Source organism: Selaginella moellendorffii, unplaced genomic scaffold (genome assembly GCF_000143415.4).
Source record: "Selaginella moellendorffii unplaced genomic scaffold, v1.0 SELMOscaffold_55, whole genome shotgun sequence".
In the NCBI taxonomy this organism is placed as follows: Eukaryota; Viridiplantae; Streptophyta; class Lycopodiopsida; order Selaginellales; family Selaginellaceae; genus Selaginella; species Selaginella moellendorffii.
This window is the reverse complement of record NW_003314316.1, coordinates 429,250-443,933: the sequence shown is the minus strand read 5'-3', so window position 1 is coordinate 443,933 and position 14,684 is coordinate 429,250. Positions and strand designations below refer to the sequence as shown.

At 42.9% G+C, this 14,684-nt stretch overlaps 6 protein-coding genes across 8 annotated transcripts; 5 read left to right on the top strand and 1 right to left on the bottom strand.

The window, feature by feature from the left end:
- The first annotated feature begins 24 nt into the window (after positions 1-24).
- Positions 25-1,659, top strand: LOC9662309 (uncharacterized protein At1g32220, chloroplastic). The gene is made up of 10 exons (XM_002982837.2): positions 25-125; positions 189-300; positions 369-457; positions 515-570; positions 686-741; positions 813-906; positions 953-1,032; positions 1,089-1,131; positions 1,192-1,283; positions 1,339-1,659. The coding sequence occupies exons 1-10, from the start codon at positions 61-63 to the stop codon at positions 1,510-1,512; spliced, it is 861 nt and encodes a 286-aa protein (XP_002982883.2). The 5' UTR covers positions 25-60; the 3' UTR covers positions 1,513-1,659.
- An 85-nt stretch (positions 1,660-1,744) lies between these two features.
- Positions 1,745-2,952, top strand: LOC112350919 (PXMP2/4 family protein 2-like). Its single transcript, XM_024687972.1, has 7 exons — positions 1,745-2,048; positions 2,111-2,198; positions 2,270-2,364; positions 2,418-2,490; positions 2,545-2,637; positions 2,689-2,775; positions 2,840-2,952. Exons 1-7 carry the CDS (start codon positions 1,777-1,779, stop codon positions 2,906-2,908), a joined length of 777 nt encoding a protein of 258 aa, XP_024543740.1. The 5' UTR covers positions 1,745-1,776; the 3' UTR covers positions 2,909-2,952.
- Positions 2,953-2,957: 5 nt separating this feature from the next.
- Positions 2,958-6,894, top strand: LOC9662308 (pentatricopeptide repeat-containing protein At4g21190). 2 transcript variants are annotated; one of them, XM_024687964.1, is made up of 8 exons: positions 2,958-3,040; positions 3,108-3,223; positions 3,278-3,362; positions 3,411-3,524; positions 3,597-3,740; positions 3,786-3,998; positions 4,048-4,237; positions 4,290-4,664. In XM_024687964.1, exons 1-8 carry the CDS (start codon positions 3,002-3,004, stop codon positions 4,595-4,597), a joined length of 1,209 nt encoding a protein of 402 aa, XP_024543732.1. In that variant the 5' UTR covers positions 2,958-3,001; the 3' UTR covers positions 4,598-4,664. The 2 variants fall into 2 exon arrangements, with proteins under 2 accessions (XP_024543732.1, XP_024543731.1); XM_024687963.1 differs by lacking the exons at positions 2,958-3,040; positions 3,108-3,223; positions 3,278-3,362; positions 3,411-3,524 and having other exon boundaries at positions 3,698-3,740; positions 4,290-6,894.
- Positions 6,895-6,906: 12 nt separating this feature from the next.
- On the top strand, positions 6,907-8,635 carry LOC112350917 (embryonic stem cell-specific 5-hydroxymethylcytosine-binding protein-like). Of its 2 annotated transcripts, none has more exons than XM_024687970.1 (8): positions 6,907-7,023; positions 7,081-7,240; positions 7,561-7,646; positions 7,703-7,815; positions 7,865-7,930; positions 7,991-8,106; positions 8,194-8,259; positions 8,329-8,635. In XM_024687970.1, the coding sequence occupies exons 1-8, from the start codon at positions 6,929-6,931 to the stop codon at positions 8,473-8,475; spliced, it is 849 nt and encodes a 282-aa protein (XP_024543738.1). In that variant the 5' UTR covers positions 6,907-6,928; the 3' UTR covers positions 8,476-8,635. The 2 variants fall into 2 exon arrangements, with proteins under 2 accessions (XP_024543738.1, XP_024543739.1); XM_024687971.1 differs by having other exon boundaries at positions 7,991-8,117; positions 8,329-8,464.
- A 190-nt stretch (positions 8,636-8,825) lies between these two features.
- LOC9661940 (probable E3 ubiquitin-protein ligase XERICO) lies at positions 8,826-10,124 on the top strand. The gene has a single exon (XM_024687983.1). The coding sequence runs from the start codon at positions 8,915-8,917 to the stop codon at positions 9,632-9,634; it is 720 nt and encodes a 239-aa protein (XP_024543751.1). The 5' UTR covers positions 8,826-8,914; the 3' UTR covers positions 9,635-10,124.
- A 767-nt stretch (positions 10,125-10,891) lies between these two features.
- LOC9661939 lies at positions 10,892-12,366 on the bottom strand. Its single transcript, XM_024687850.1, has 8 exons — positions 12,034-12,366; positions 11,931-11,975; positions 11,750-11,867; positions 11,645-11,702; positions 11,537-11,585; positions 11,391-11,488; positions 11,203-11,341; positions 10,892-11,127 (listed from the first exon to the last, which is right to left on the bottom strand). Exons 1-8 carry the CDS (start codon positions 12,364-12,366, stop codon positions 10,975-10,977), a joined length of 993 nt encoding a protein of 330 aa, XP_024543618.1. The 3' UTR covers positions 10,892-10,974.
- Between the last annotated feature and the right edge of the window lie 2,318 nt (positions 12,367-14,684).

Here is a 14,684-nt window from a genome sequence, read left to right as displayed (position 1 = left end):
GGTCGATCCCTTAAAGGCCGCCACGTGTCATTTCCAGGGTTCTAATTTCTAGACTTGGCGATGGTTGCGGCTGCTCTTGGGAGGGCGGGCGCGAAGCTCTCTGGCGATCGATCGTGTCTCTGGCGGTAATGTATTCTCTGTAATCTCCTAGGAAGTAGCTGATAATCGTATTGGCGCGCGGCGCTTAGGATCGCGGGCAATGAGAAATGGCGATCGCTTTGCTCGGGGCCAGCTGCCAAGCCTCCGCCGCATCCAACTGAGGAAGCAGAGACGGTCGACGTCCAGCCCGAGAGGTCGAAGGTAGACGAAAGTCTTGGAATTTTTGCTGGATCGATGAAAACTTTCAATGGCCTTTTTTCCGTTTGTAGATTTTGGTTTTGGGAGGAAATGGATTTGTAGGTTCTCATGTGTGTAGAGAAGCTGTTGTGCGTGACATTCCTGTTGCGAGCTTAAACAGGTATGGTTTTTTTTTCTTGTTTTCTTTGTTGGTCACTAAGAAGACTTTTCGTTTTAGATCTGGAAAGCCTCACATTGACGAACCTTGGGTGAATAAGGTGGAGTGGATTCGAGGTAAAGTCGCCACGACTACTGTTTTCTTTTTCTTTTTCTTTTCCTCGTGTTGAGCAAAGGAATGGCATTTGGTAGCTAGTTGTGTTTGACCACCCCTTACAGGTTTTGGTTTCAGGAAATCTTATCGGCCCAAACACGATTGGAGAACACATGAAAGATGTCTCGGCAGTGGTAAGTTTTCAAGTTTTTGCTTTTCTTGTCTTTCCTTCTGTTCTTCACGAGGATTTCTCTTGTCTTTCCAGATATCATGCGTTGGCGGTTTTGGATCGAATGACACCATGCGCAAAATCAATGGCGATGCAAATGTCAAGGCCATCAATGCTGCTGCTGATTCTGGTAATCGTGGTTTTTCTTTTCAATTTTCATCTTCTGTTTTTTTCAGGAGTCAAAAGGTTTGTCTATGTATCTGCCTCAGATCTTGGCTTCGCGTCTTACATTTTGCGTGGCTACTTTGAAGGAAAGGTTTGAAATGTTCTATACGATACTTATGAAAGCGATAATTTATTTTTTCCTTCCAGAAAGCGGCTGAAAACGCAGTGATGTCTAGATTCCCTTATGGCGGTTAGTACAGCGCGTCTTTTAAATCTTTGTCTCGCGTTGATAACTTTGTTGGTGGCCCAGGCGTGATCTTGCGTCCGGGATTCATTCACGGAACTAGACGTGTTGGCAGCATCCAATTACCTCTGGGAGTCATTGGAACTCCGTTGGAAATGGTAAGTCTATCTATCTTCGTTTTCTCAGAGCATGAGACTCGAACTTTGCTGGCAGGCGTTTCGAAACCTGAAATCGATGACGAGAGTTCCAGTTTTGGGGAACTTGGTGGTGCCTCCAGTGAAAGTTACATCAGTGGCAAAAGCTTCCATTCGATCGGCCGTGGACAACGCTGTTCCTCCGGGAGTTTTGGACGTGTGGGGGATTATGCGCTTGGGCGATCACTACTGAGGAGAGAAACAAAAAATGGATTGGCTTTTTTCGACTGGACGAATTCATCCATGAGCCGAGGAATCAAAAAAGAATAGCTCGTGGCAACGTTGCTTACATGACACGAACATTCCCGGAGGAAAATAAGAGCTTGCTCTATTTTTTGTTCATACGGATTTGTGACACGTGTCGCTACCACTTGTCTACACTACAGTCGCGAAGCTCCACAGTATAAGAGCTCTCTTCCTGTATGGCGGGAATCACTTCTTTAGGGTTTTTTGAGCGATGGCGACGATCCCCCTCTCCAGCGCTGTGCTCGGCGGCAGTAGCGTGTGGAGGCGAGAATGCGGCGGCGATCCTTTGCTCTACGCGAGGTCTGCGGTTTCAGCTGGATTTGGGCAGGATCTGCGGAAGCGACGAGCTCAATCATGGCATTTCGTGCGCAAGGTGGATGATTTGTGTAGCAGATGTATGAGCCCCGATGCGCAAGGGATGAAATCCGTGGAAATTGGAGCTCCAGAGGCAGCGAACAACGCAGCCTTTTCCCTCTGGTCTAGGTAAATTTGCCAAACGTTTTTCTTTTTTCTTTTGGTCTTGTTCTTCACCATTTCGTTTGTAGATATGTTGGTCTGCTGGACAGCCATCCCTTGGTTATGAAGAGCTTGACCGCGGGCCTCTTAAACGCATTCTCGGATTTGTTTTGTCAGGTAAACCGCAGAAAAAGAAAAGAAAAAATCCTTGCAAAACTTACGATCTTTTTTTTTTTTTTCATTTCTAGATTGTTGTCGAGAAGTCCCAGACAATAGATTTCCAGCGGCTTCTATCATTCACGGCTATTGGGATTTTTATGAGTGGACCTGGTATGCACTACTGGTGAGCAAGCATGGTATCTATTTTTTGTAACTTTCAAGAGTTCTGGATTGTAGGTATGGATTTCTACCAAAATTGATTCCGTATCCAGGAGTCTTGGGTTTAGCCCTTCGCATTGCCGCGGACCAAGTAAGATACACTAAAGACTCTTCCTAGCTCTGAAAACTTTACTCTCTCGTATAGTTTGTGTTTACACCTCTCGGAACTGGGACGTTTTTCGCTGTCTTGCTCACCCTAGAGGGTCGGAATCAGCAACTTTGGACAAAGCTTCAACAGGTGAGCTAAGCAATGCTGTATTGCTCACTGGTTTCCTCTCGTCATCTCCAGGACTGGCTTCCTACCGTCATAGCGAACTGGAAAGTCTGGATACCGTTCCAGCTTGTAAACTTTGGACTAGTGCCTCCACAACTGCAGGTTCGTTTTGGTGTTTCTTACTTCTCTTGCAAAGAAGTGGACCAAAAACACACTTGATTTTCAGGCTGGTGCAGCGTGCTTGTTAGGCGTGATTTGGAGCGTTTTTATTTCGTTTGCTGGTCACAAAAAATGAGACAGTTTTGTTCTAACTCTGGCATCAATTCAATTCCTTGTTTATACTTGTCTCTAGGGCTTCGCGAGTTGAGTTTCAGGTAGAAATTACGAAATGCAGCAAGCGTTTCCATGGACGAGCTGCTGTGACCAGGCATGTTGGTGGCTTGATATTGGATTTTTCTAAACACAGTTTCTCAGTTCTTGCAGTGTGCTTGCAGCTCAAGTGTTGGGTACCTCCGTTTCAATCAGTTTACGGGCTGAGAGTGCATTGCTTCAGAAGAGGAAAGGCTTTTTGTTCAGTAGAGTGCCGAGAGGATAGTGTGTACAGCTACAGGTAAAGCTGCTTCTTCACCCGGCTTTGTGCTCACTCTTCACATATTTTTGCCAGTTTTGCTCGCAGTGGCTTCCATAAAGATAGAGTTACTGATGGCCTACAAGCTGGTATTATTTCTTGTCGACGAGTGCGTTCATGGGTGAGCATAATTGTAAACTTCAGTTATAGCAGCTCACAATTTGTCCAGATTTGTTTCGCTCAAGGGAAGAAAGGAGATAAGAATCAAGGAGAGCAGCCCAAGACATGGAAGAAAACAGCCAAGAGAGGAAGTTCTCTGAAGGCTGTTAACCTTATCAAATGTGTAAGTGAGCTTTTAAGACGAGAAACCGAAGCTATGTGACTGAGGATTTTGTTTTTCTTGTGCTGCCTACAGATAGCCAATCTCTCAGACTGCAAGGAAGATATATATGGTGCATTGGATGCTTGGAGTGCTTTCGAAGTCGACTTTCCGATTGAACCCGTGAAAAAGGCTCTGAGGATTCTTCGAGATCAGTGGCAATGGAAGCGTGTGATCCAGGTTTGTGGATTTTTCTTAGTTCTTCTGTCCTTAGAAGCTTGCCAGGTTTCGAAGTGGATGCTGAGCAAAGGACATGGCAAGACAATGGCAACTTATCAGCTGCTGATAGTGGCACTGGAGAAAGAAGACCGCATCGAGGAAGCCGAGGAAGTTTTCCACGGTGTCTTTAGGAGATACTTGGACGCGCTTCCCCGTTCACATTTTTCTCTTATGATGGGGATCTACAACCGAGCTGGCATGTATGAAAAGCTGCTAGATGTAAGTTTTTTCCTCCTGTAATTTCTCCTTTCTTATACCCCTTCTTCAGCTCTTTGCAGACATGGAAGAACTCAACGTCAGACCGGATCAAGGATTAGTTGAAATGGTTGCGGAGGTCTATTTCAAAGTCGGCATGCCAGAAAAGAGCGAGAAGGTGCGAGAAAAGTATCCCCTGCGGCGGTATGAGTATCGTTATCTCAAAGGGAGGCGTATCAGAGTTCCTACGAAGCGACTCTATCGTAAGTTCATCTAAGCTCAGCTCAGTGCAGTTCTAACTTTGAAAGTTTCCAGCCGAGCTGAGACTTACAAAACCGTCTCAAGAAGCCGAAAGTGGTGGTGGTGGCGATGATCTTTCAGTACAAGAACAAGAAGAAGAAGAAGAAGAGGAAGAGGAAGAACTTCAAGGAGGAGGACTCGAAGATATCGAAGAAAACGAAGAAGTGATCGTCTCTAGTGCCAACGATGAAGATGAAGTGGAATTGCCCGAGAAAATGGAAGAAGATGGAGAGCTCCTCGAGAGAGCCCTATTGGGGGAGCCTGTGGGAGAAGAGCTGCTAGAGACCAAGTGGCAAGAACAGCAAATTCTTCAAGCAAAGTGAGTGAACTTTCTTTCTGCCGGTTTATGGAAAGGAAGCAATGCATTGAAGCAATCCAGTCTTGCAAATCCCTCCCAGCGCTACGAGAAATCCACTCGCGAGCCGCAACTCTCTTGCCAAGGATCAAGGACGATTACTTCATCCTCAACAATCTCATCGAAATGTATGGCAAGTGCGGCAGCGCCACCGAAGCTCGCAAGGTCTTCGATGGAATCTACGTCAAGAACTCCTTCTCCTGGACGCTCATGCTCTCGGCCTACTGCCGCAACGGGCATCTGGAAGATGCGAAAACAATACTCCTCAAGATGCCAGCCTCCGCTAAAACGCCCGTTTCCATGACTTCTATGATCGCAGCACTTGCAAACTCGGGGAATCTGGAAGATGCGCGACGAATGTTTAATGCCATGCCCGATCATGATCTAATCTCTTGGACTACCATGCTTGACGCATATGCCCAGAACGGGCATCTGGAAGAAGCCAAGCAAATCTACGAATCTATGCCTTGTCGAGACCTTGTCTCTTCTAACGCAATGCTGTCGGCGTATACCCGGCATGGGCATCTCGACGATGCGAAGATCCTGTTTGATTCTATCGTAGGGCCGAATCTAGTAGCGTGGAACACGATGCTGTCTACGTATGCCCAACAAGGGCATTTGCGAGAAGCACGGGAACTGTTTGACGCGATGCCGTTGAGAGACGCAGTGAGCTGGACGGCCATGATTGATGCGTACGGTCATCACGGTGATTTCTGTGAAGCGAGGAGATTGTTTCGCGAGCTACCGGAAGATAACCTTGTGTCTTGGAATGCGATAATCTCCGCATTTGCCATTAGAGGGCATTTGCGGGAAGCGCAAGCATTGTTTGATTCGATGCCTCAAAGAGATCTCGTTAGCTGGGTCGCGCTTGTTTACGGCTATGCCATTGCCGCAGAGACATCGATTGCGAAATCACTGTTCGATCAAATGCCATGTTGGAACTTGGTGGCGATGAACGCCCTCCTTTCGGGTTTTGCCCAATTGGGGCAAATAGAGTCCTCCAAGAATGCATTTGATGAGATGCCGGGGAGAGATGTAATTTCCTGGAACATCATTCTAGGAGGTTATGCCCAGAACGGGTATCTCCAGGAAGCTCGGATTGTCCTCCAGGCAATGCCACAGCACGGGATTGTGTCGATCAACACAATGATCTCGGCATATGCCCAGACTGGAGACGTCGCTCGATCAAAGTCGCTTTTTGATGAACTCCCGCAAAGGAATCTCGTTTCCTGGAACGCGATTCTGGCCGCGTATGCCCAATCTGGTAGAGTTTCCGAGGCTGAGAAGACATTCCAGGCGATGCCACAGAGAGATCCTCTCTCTTGGACTGCGATGATCACAGCCTATGCCTTGGCTGGGAATTGTGAGCGATCGAAGCAAATGTTTGATGAATGCCCTCACAAGGACACTGTTTCTTACAACGCGCTTCTCTCGGCATACGCTCAATGCGAGAGACTCGAAGAGGCAAAACTCGTCTTTGACTCCATGCCGCACAGAAATACTGTCTGCTGGAACGCAATGCTTGCTGCGTATGCCCAGGCAGGGCATCTGGACGAGGGGGAGCACATTTTCGAAAACATGCCGGTGAGGGATCTCGTCTCCTACAACGCAATGCTCTCCGCGTATTCCCAGAACCGGCACGTCGTACAGGCGGTGGCAATGTTTTATAGCCTTCCGCTTCGGAACGAGCATTCCTGGAATGCATATGTCGCAGCGTTTGCACGAGTTGGAGACATTGAAAGAGCAAAAAGAGCTTTCGATCAGATACCAGAGCAGGACCAAATCTCATGGAGCGTCTTGCTTGCGGCTCAAGCCCACTTTGGAGACTCAACACTTGCAATTGCAACTTTTGATGAGATGAGAGTATCAGTCGCGCCTGAGGAAGCTTGTTTTGCTCTTGTACTCACCTCTTGCAGCAGGGAGGGCAAGCTCTACAATGGGCGCTGCTGCTTCACGTCCATGAGGTATGATTTCGGAGTCTCTCCGTCGCGGCCTCACTACTGCTGCATGATTGATCTTCTTGCCCGGTCTGGGCATTTGGAGGACTGTGAGAAACTCATTCTTACAATGCCCTTTGAGCCCCAGGCTCTGGAGTGGATTGCCTTGCTTAGTGCTTGTTCGTCTCACGGTGACAATGAAAGTGGAGCTAGGGCCGCAAAGAGCTTGACGCGATTCCAGCATGGAGCGGCTTATGTGCTCCTAGCAAATGCCAATATCCCAAAGCTCACGGGCATTAAATGAGGGTGTGCCACTTCATCACTGTTTCTTTCTCTAGGGTTTATGCGTTTTGCTTGGAGAAATGTGTGGGAGAGCTCGATGCACGCTTGCCCCCGACGCTGTGGGAGCTGCCTGTGGTTTTGGGGATTGCCAGCTCCGATTGATCGATCACGACAGGTATTTTTTTTTCGCATTCGTTTGATCGCATCTCATTCTACCATCGCGCTTTTGCAGGTATCGTCCATCTTACAATGTGTCGCCTGGAGCTTATCTCCCTGTTGTTCATTACGAAGCCAAAGACGATGGGGAAGCTCTTCCGGTTGTGCAAGCGATGAAATGGGGGCTCGTTCCCAGCTTCACCAAAAAAAATGAGAAGCCCGATCACTATCGCATGGTAACTATCCCAAAAACCTTTTTTGTAGTGACTGTTTCATTCTTTGCTTCGTTTTCTCGACTTCTCTCTTATGTTAAGGTCTAACAAATTTTTTTTTTCTCGACTTCCTTCTTGAGTTTGCGATCTAACCAAATTTTTTTTTCTCAACTTCTTTCCTGCGTTTGCGAGCGAATCATTTTTTTTTCTTGACTTCTTTCCTGTGTTTGGGATCTAACCGTTTTTTTTTTTCTTGACTTCTTTCTTGTGTTTGAGATCGCGCCATTTTTTTTTCTCGACTTCTTTCTTGTGTCGCGATCTAACCATTTTTCTTCTTGTTTCAGTTCAATGCAAGATCAGAAACTGTGCGTGAGAAGACCTCCTTCTCTCGACTTCTTCCAGCGAAACGGTGCCTCGTGAGCGTCGAAGGGTACCAAAACAAGCATATCATATCTTCTACTGCGTACACGACTTCGCTTTGTGCAGATTTTACGAGTGGAAGAAAGATGGTAGTAAGAAGCAACCATATTATATCCACTTCCAGGACGAGCGCCCTCTTGTATTCGCCTGCCTGTACGACTCTTGGCAAGATGCCGAAGGTAATGAAATTTTCGTCAAACTCGTGGGTGTGCTTACGTGCTCTATCAGGAGACACGCTCTTCACTTTTACCATTTTGACCACGCGAGTGTCCAAGCGATTGGAATGGCTGCACGGTACGAAGTGTCGATTTAATCCCGTTTTAATCGTGTTGGCCAACTCTCCTTTTGCTACAGACAGGATGCCTGTCATTCTAGCGAGCGACGACGCAACGAAAGCATGGCTAGAGCTTGGCTGCTCCCTCGATGACGTCTTCCGCAAATTCGTGCAGCCATACGAAAGACCGAATCTGGTAAAGGAAGAGTAAATTCTAAAGCCTGGCACCACCCATGGATTCCTCGAGAACCATCTTTCTCTCGGTTTTAAATACTCCTTGCAGGTATGGTATCCTGTTACATCGGCAATGGGCAAGCCGTCCTTTAATGGGCCAGATTGTATCAAGGAGGTAAAAGCTACTCTCCTTTTTCTCCTCTTTTTTTTTGTTTTTTTTTGTTTACTACTGTTGTTCTTGCAGATCAAACAACAAAAGGTGAATGATATCAGCAGATTCTTCAAGCGGAAGCCACAGGAGAGTAATCCAAACGCTGCAACCGGACAAGATCCCGAGAGAGAAGTTTGTGATCGTCCTCGCGACGTAAAGAAGACAAAAGCCACCGCTTAGAGAACACGAAAGCGATGCCTCAGTAACATTCCATCTCAACACTTAAACAAACTCTAGAAGTATAAGATATAGCTTCGATTGTCTTAGTTTTCTCTCTCGTGTCTAACTTTGATAAGCTTTGATTGTCTCCAAATCGATTAGTCTTTTCTCTTGGATTCAACGTTGCTTTTTCCAATCGTTCCATGACCACTGACGAAGCAATGAAGAATAGGATTAAAGACGAATCAATCTCTATCGCCACGTGGCGTACCCGCCGGACACGCGGCCCGCCGTACACGTCAGCGTTTCCTAGCGGGTCTTTTTTACTAAGGGTGTTCTACCAAGAAATTAGGGTTTAAAAAAGGGTGCTCTACCGAGAATTTAGGGTTCTTGAGATACTAAATTTTGGTGTCAGTGTGTACTAGTTTGCCACTGCTGGTGTCGAGATTTTCATCCAGGCATGGGATTTCCAAGCATCTATGGCGGCCTGCTGCCGCTGGTGGTGGTGAACACGGCGATTTCGCTGGCGCTCGTAAAGAATCTGCTCGATTCGCTGCTCCGGATCGTCGGGCTCAAGAGGGATTCGTCGGAGGTCCACCAGATGGAGCCGTCTTGGCAGCCGCGGCGCCCGGTGGCCTCCAGCCTCTCGCCGGATCGCTCACAGCCCCAGCACCACCACCATAGCTTCGTGGAGGAGATCCAATCCTCGCTCCCTCTCATCGAATTCAGTAAGCTCGTCCATTCTTCTCTCGATATTTCGGAGATTCCTTCCTCCTCTCTCGATAATCCGGGAGAAATCCCTTCTTCCCCCTCTTCTTCCTCCTCTCCTCCTTCCTCGCTCGAATTCCCCGGCGAGAACGAGGAACACGAGACCCAATGCGCGGTGTGCCTGTGTGATTTCGAGCCCAGCTCGCTCGTCCGCAAGCTCCCCAATTGCTCGCACGTCTTCCACCGGGATTGCTTGGACAAGTGGCTGAATCACAACCACACCACTTGCCCGATGTGCCGCTCCAGCCTCCTCACGCTCGATCTCGCCAAGAAGCACAGGCAGCAGGAAGAAATCCTGGCCGAGGAGCTCGCGCTGTGGCTCTCGGTCTATCACACCAGCGGATTGGCCAGGGGGCCGTGGTGGTACCGCGGCCATGGATCTGGCTTCGCCACTGGCTGGGATTTCCACTAGTTAGCAGCCGCCACGAAGAAAGTGAAAGGATCGATTGGTCGGTCCTATCGATGGATTGACACGGCACACCATTTTTTCGTGTTCTTCGTTTGCGTGCTTTGTTCTAAGACCACTCACTGTACATAAAGTAAAAGTTCTTCCATTCACGAGAAGAATGGGTGACAAAATCGCGGCCGTCCATCTCACGGGAGGCTCTTCCGGATCGGAATGTGACCCCTCGCTCTCTTTTTTTGACTGCGATGGAGAGATGGAACGATCGTTGGAGAGAATTTCAATCTCTTTCGCTTGTGGGTCCAAGATTCCTGTGGAGACACACCACAACAAAAGATCGTAGATTCATATCAATTCGGGAATCCATGGTTGGAATGTTGCGAGGCCATACATCAAGAGAATGCGATCAAACATCCAGGACAGTTGGTTCACTTGAGCTCTATCAATCTTTCAAGCTCTCGAATTGACAAAAGAGAGAAACAACTAGCAATGGAGTGGAGCAAGCAATTCTAGAATGAAGAGAGATAGAGATAGAGACCAAGAAACAAAGAGGCTTCTTTGTGACAATCCTAACACAGTGGTATGCTCCCACTCAATCAAACCTGCGAGTGGAATTCCATGAAACGTTTTGTTGGATGGGAACATACCACCTGAGTTAGCATTGTCATGGATCCTCACAGAGGAATCTCTAGCAAACAAGAAATCATCCAGCTCTCTAAAAAAATTCTCTAGTTTCGATCCACGAAAGAGCTCCAAAACCATAAGTCCGGAGCAAAACCACGGCGAGAAGAAAGCCGATCGACCCAGCCCCAAAAAAACTGAGCTCCAGGCGTTTGCTATAAAAACTAGTATTTCTCGAGCTAAAACATTGCATTATATATTGTAAGTAGAAAGATTTGTGCGTTGCATTGCCTAGAAGATGGCGTACTCTGAAAGGGCTTGTTTTTTGTAACCATGGAGGGGAGGACTAGTTTAATCAGATCAAGGACTGGAGCTTTCGAAACCATTCAGTGCTCTGGTCACAAAAAAAAAAGAAGGTATTTTTGGCAGAATTGGCTGGCAAAGTAATTTGAAAGCTTTGAATTTTTTTTGAATTTTTTGAGGGAAAAGAGGGAATTTTTGTCTCTGGTGTCATGGTATTCGACCACTTGATTTCTCCACAGTGTTTTTGTAGACTGGCCATTCTTCACATATTTTATTTATATTTTTGCAGGGGTGTCTCGCTTTCTTTCGGGCTGGAAAGCAATGGCTTGTCCATTCACCATGTCAATCAATCAAGAACGAACAAAATTTTATTGCCTTTGGCATTGGCATGACAAACTTTTCTTCGCTTTTTTTTCTTGGTCTCTTCAGCCTTGAATGTTTCCACGTCTGAGCCAGTCTAGAACAACATCGGCTGCTTTTCTCCACTGCGTGTCCAGCATTATGTCGTGAGCAATGCTTGAGATGATGTGCTCTTTGGCATTGAAGAAGGCCCCTGTCTCGCGTACTGCTTGCTCGTCCTGGATCGAAAGAGAAAGTTGTGACGAGAAGACAAACGTTTAAAAACTTTGATACGCCATGGGAGTGTTTTCTACCAGGATGAAGTCGTTCTCGGAGCCAATGACAAGAACGGGTGGTGACGACGGAGATGGCGGGCCGATCGGCAGTGATGCATTTAGTTTGCGGAGGTCAAAGAGAGGAACAGTGGAGCTGTTCTTCATCAAAGCCTGGTATCTGGAACAAACCATATGAGGTTTTGTAAACAAATCCAAGCAAAGCTCACCTTGCAAGCTCCGAATGGTTTATGTCCGGTGAGAAGAACGTTTCTCTGCAAAGTGGAAGAGACCTCGCAAAGCCTTTCGCAGCCAAGCTCCAAGTAACCTTGGCTTACAAGTGATTCACAAGACAAGCAAAGCTTATGAAGCTTACTTTTATGGAAGCAAGAGGCTTGGACTTCAAGAAACGCATCACCACAGCACTGCATTGTAATCCTTGTTGGAAAAGATATATTTTGTGGAAACCAAAAGGCCAACTTACGTATTCCCTGTTGGAGGAACCGAGCATGCTAGAACAGCGGCAGCTAGCATCGGGTATCCTGCAAAAGAAAGATATCATTTTCACTTCACAGATCGAAACTCTTACTCTCGAGACAATGAAGATAATATTGCACGATCAATCCTCCAAATGAATGCCCTACGAGCACTGGAGGAATGCCATGAAGCTTGCTCTCGATGAAGTTTGCAACATCGCTTGCATGAAGCTACTGCGCATAAGATCAATCGATCACTGACAGAAAGAATTTAGTCAAAGATAAAATGCAAACCTCCAAAGTCTGTGGCACTCGATCAGCTGGCGGATCACTCTCTCCCTTCACGGACATTATCACACAAAACTCTATAAAGACCAAGGAAAAAGAAAAACCAAACCTGGCCGAGAAGACTCAATGCGAAACAATGGTGCCCAGCTTGAGAGAAATGGGGGAGCCAATGCACAGCCCAGCACCACGCCGCATGGTAGCTCCCGTGAACAAAAACTACTGGAGCAATTTTGCTTTGGGTTGCCGGAGAAGGAGAAGACGGTGGACAAGAGAGAACCTCCATTCGAAGCCCAGATGGAAGCTCAAAGGAAGAGCGCGAGACCCCATTTGGCAAATTTATAGGTGGAGTTGCGGACCCAAGATTTGCAGAAGCCACACACCGCCCGCGGCCAGAGGGAAGAGGAGGCAAAATGTTGCTTGGAATATTTACCAGGACGCCCATTGAACTTCTCACAATATTAATATCAATATTAACTTAGGAGTGCTCTAAGAACGTCTTCTACGGAGAGAGGTTTGGCCTGGGTCCCAAACTAAAGAATTTCTAGATACTCTTACCAACCTGAGTTTAATCTCTTATAGCATAAATATTTTAAATAGTGAAGTGTATTCTAATTAAACGAGATCATCTAATATTTAATCATAGCCTAGTGGGATTTAAAAACAATATAAAACAATACTTTGAAAACATGTTATATTTAAAAATATATATAAAATGAGATCATTAATTTATTTTATTTAAATGTTCTGTTTTTCTTCATAAAAATCTCAATCTATTTATCAATATTTAACAAATTAATTAATTTTGGTCCATATGAATGACCAAATCCGATAACAATTAAATATAAACTTTTATTTTTGTAAAGAAATATAAATAAAAAAATTATTCTATAAAGTTAATTTTTTTTGGGAGTGGCCATAGTGAAAACTAGTTCTACAAAATTGCAATATAAATAATCTTCAAAGCACTTACTTTATTTGGTTCTTACAAAACATAATTTCGGGCATTTTGAGTTTTGAGAGATTTGAATGTATATTTATTAGCCCTTGATAATTACCCACCTAAATACCAAAAAAGTTAAGCATCTTTATTTTCTCACTATTTTTTATATAGTTTATTCACCTGAAAGATAATTCAAAATATAATTATAAAAATAAAATATATAATATCATGAATAAATATAATTTTAATTAATATTTCTCATCGTATTGCCATATGTCCATTCAAATAATATATATGAAGACTGTTGATTATGGAAATTTTGAGTTGTCTCCCTCATTCGAATACTATTTTTTTTCGAGTAATTAAGCTTTATATACAATTTATTAAAAAAAATTATTTTTAAAAAAATTATTGGCATTTATATTTATTTTGAATAATGTTTCACACCATGTTAATATATTACTTACTTATAGTGTTACACACAATGATTTATAAAAGTCCTTTATATGATATTTCATTTGCTAAAAAGCTAAAAATAATTTTTTTTGAGTAGGTAAACCCTGCCACTTAAAAAAAATGCATAAATTTATTCAATAATTTTCTATCAAAAACAAAAATATAATAAAGAAAATTTCTCTAAAGTATTAGTTTATTATGAAAAAAATTACTTCAATTCCATTTTATCTATTTATTATTCTAATTAGAAAATTTATTTTAACATAATAGTTATTTAAGTTTTAAATTATAACCTGTAAGTATAAAAAAAACTAAAGTTGGAAAATTCATTGAAATTAAATACCAATTAAACCTTATTTCAAATATTCACATTTTAGGTATTGTTTATTTAACTTTACCTACAAATAAAAATTATAAATATTTTTTAATCTTCTATCAAAATCAATTATATCAATAAACATTGTAATTATATGTAAATCTGTGTCACAATTAGTTGAGAAATATATCAAAATGCTAAAAGATGTACATATTTTTTAAATAATATTTTTGCACTTAAGTAAAAAAATGATTGCATATTTTTTAGATAGCATAGATTGCTAATTTTGCTACTTACATTTTTTAAAATCTTTAAATTTTTAATTAGTATGTTACCAAAACTAACTATCTCTCTAGGATTTTTGTTTGTCATAACTCAATTTTAGAATTTTTTCTACCAGTTTAAAATGTAAAACTTTTAATAAATATTTTGGCATAAAACAATTATTTTCAATTTTTCAAATAATATATTAACTATATATGAAATTTCTTTTAGTGCAAAAATAAATATGGTTACTAAAACAACTTATATTCATTAGTGATAAAAAATACTTTTATATATGCATAGCTTCCAAAATGTAAATCTTAAAATTTATAAGTATATATGTTAGTGATGAAAAAAACTAAAGTCATAGTAGATATACATAGCATATATTTTAATATTCTTGAATATTTTATCATTTAACGATTGTTGTTAATAAAGATTAATTTTGTATTTAGAATTTATAAATTTTTCTAAACACCTCCTAGTGTATTGTAGTTTATTCTACTATCTGATGCAATAAAATTATTTTAATTTTTATAAATTATAAACATGTTATAATTATAAATTAATTATAATTTTATAAATTTAAATTATGATTAATCAATTAGATTAAAAAATATTATTAAACAGGAGTAGATTAAGAAAAACAAGCATTAGTATAAAAAGTATATGTTTTTTATAAAGGGATATTATTATCTTTTCTAAAGCAGTATTTGATTAAATTCATGTAATTAACAAAAACCTACACTATATATGTATTATTATAATTATAATTATTACTGTT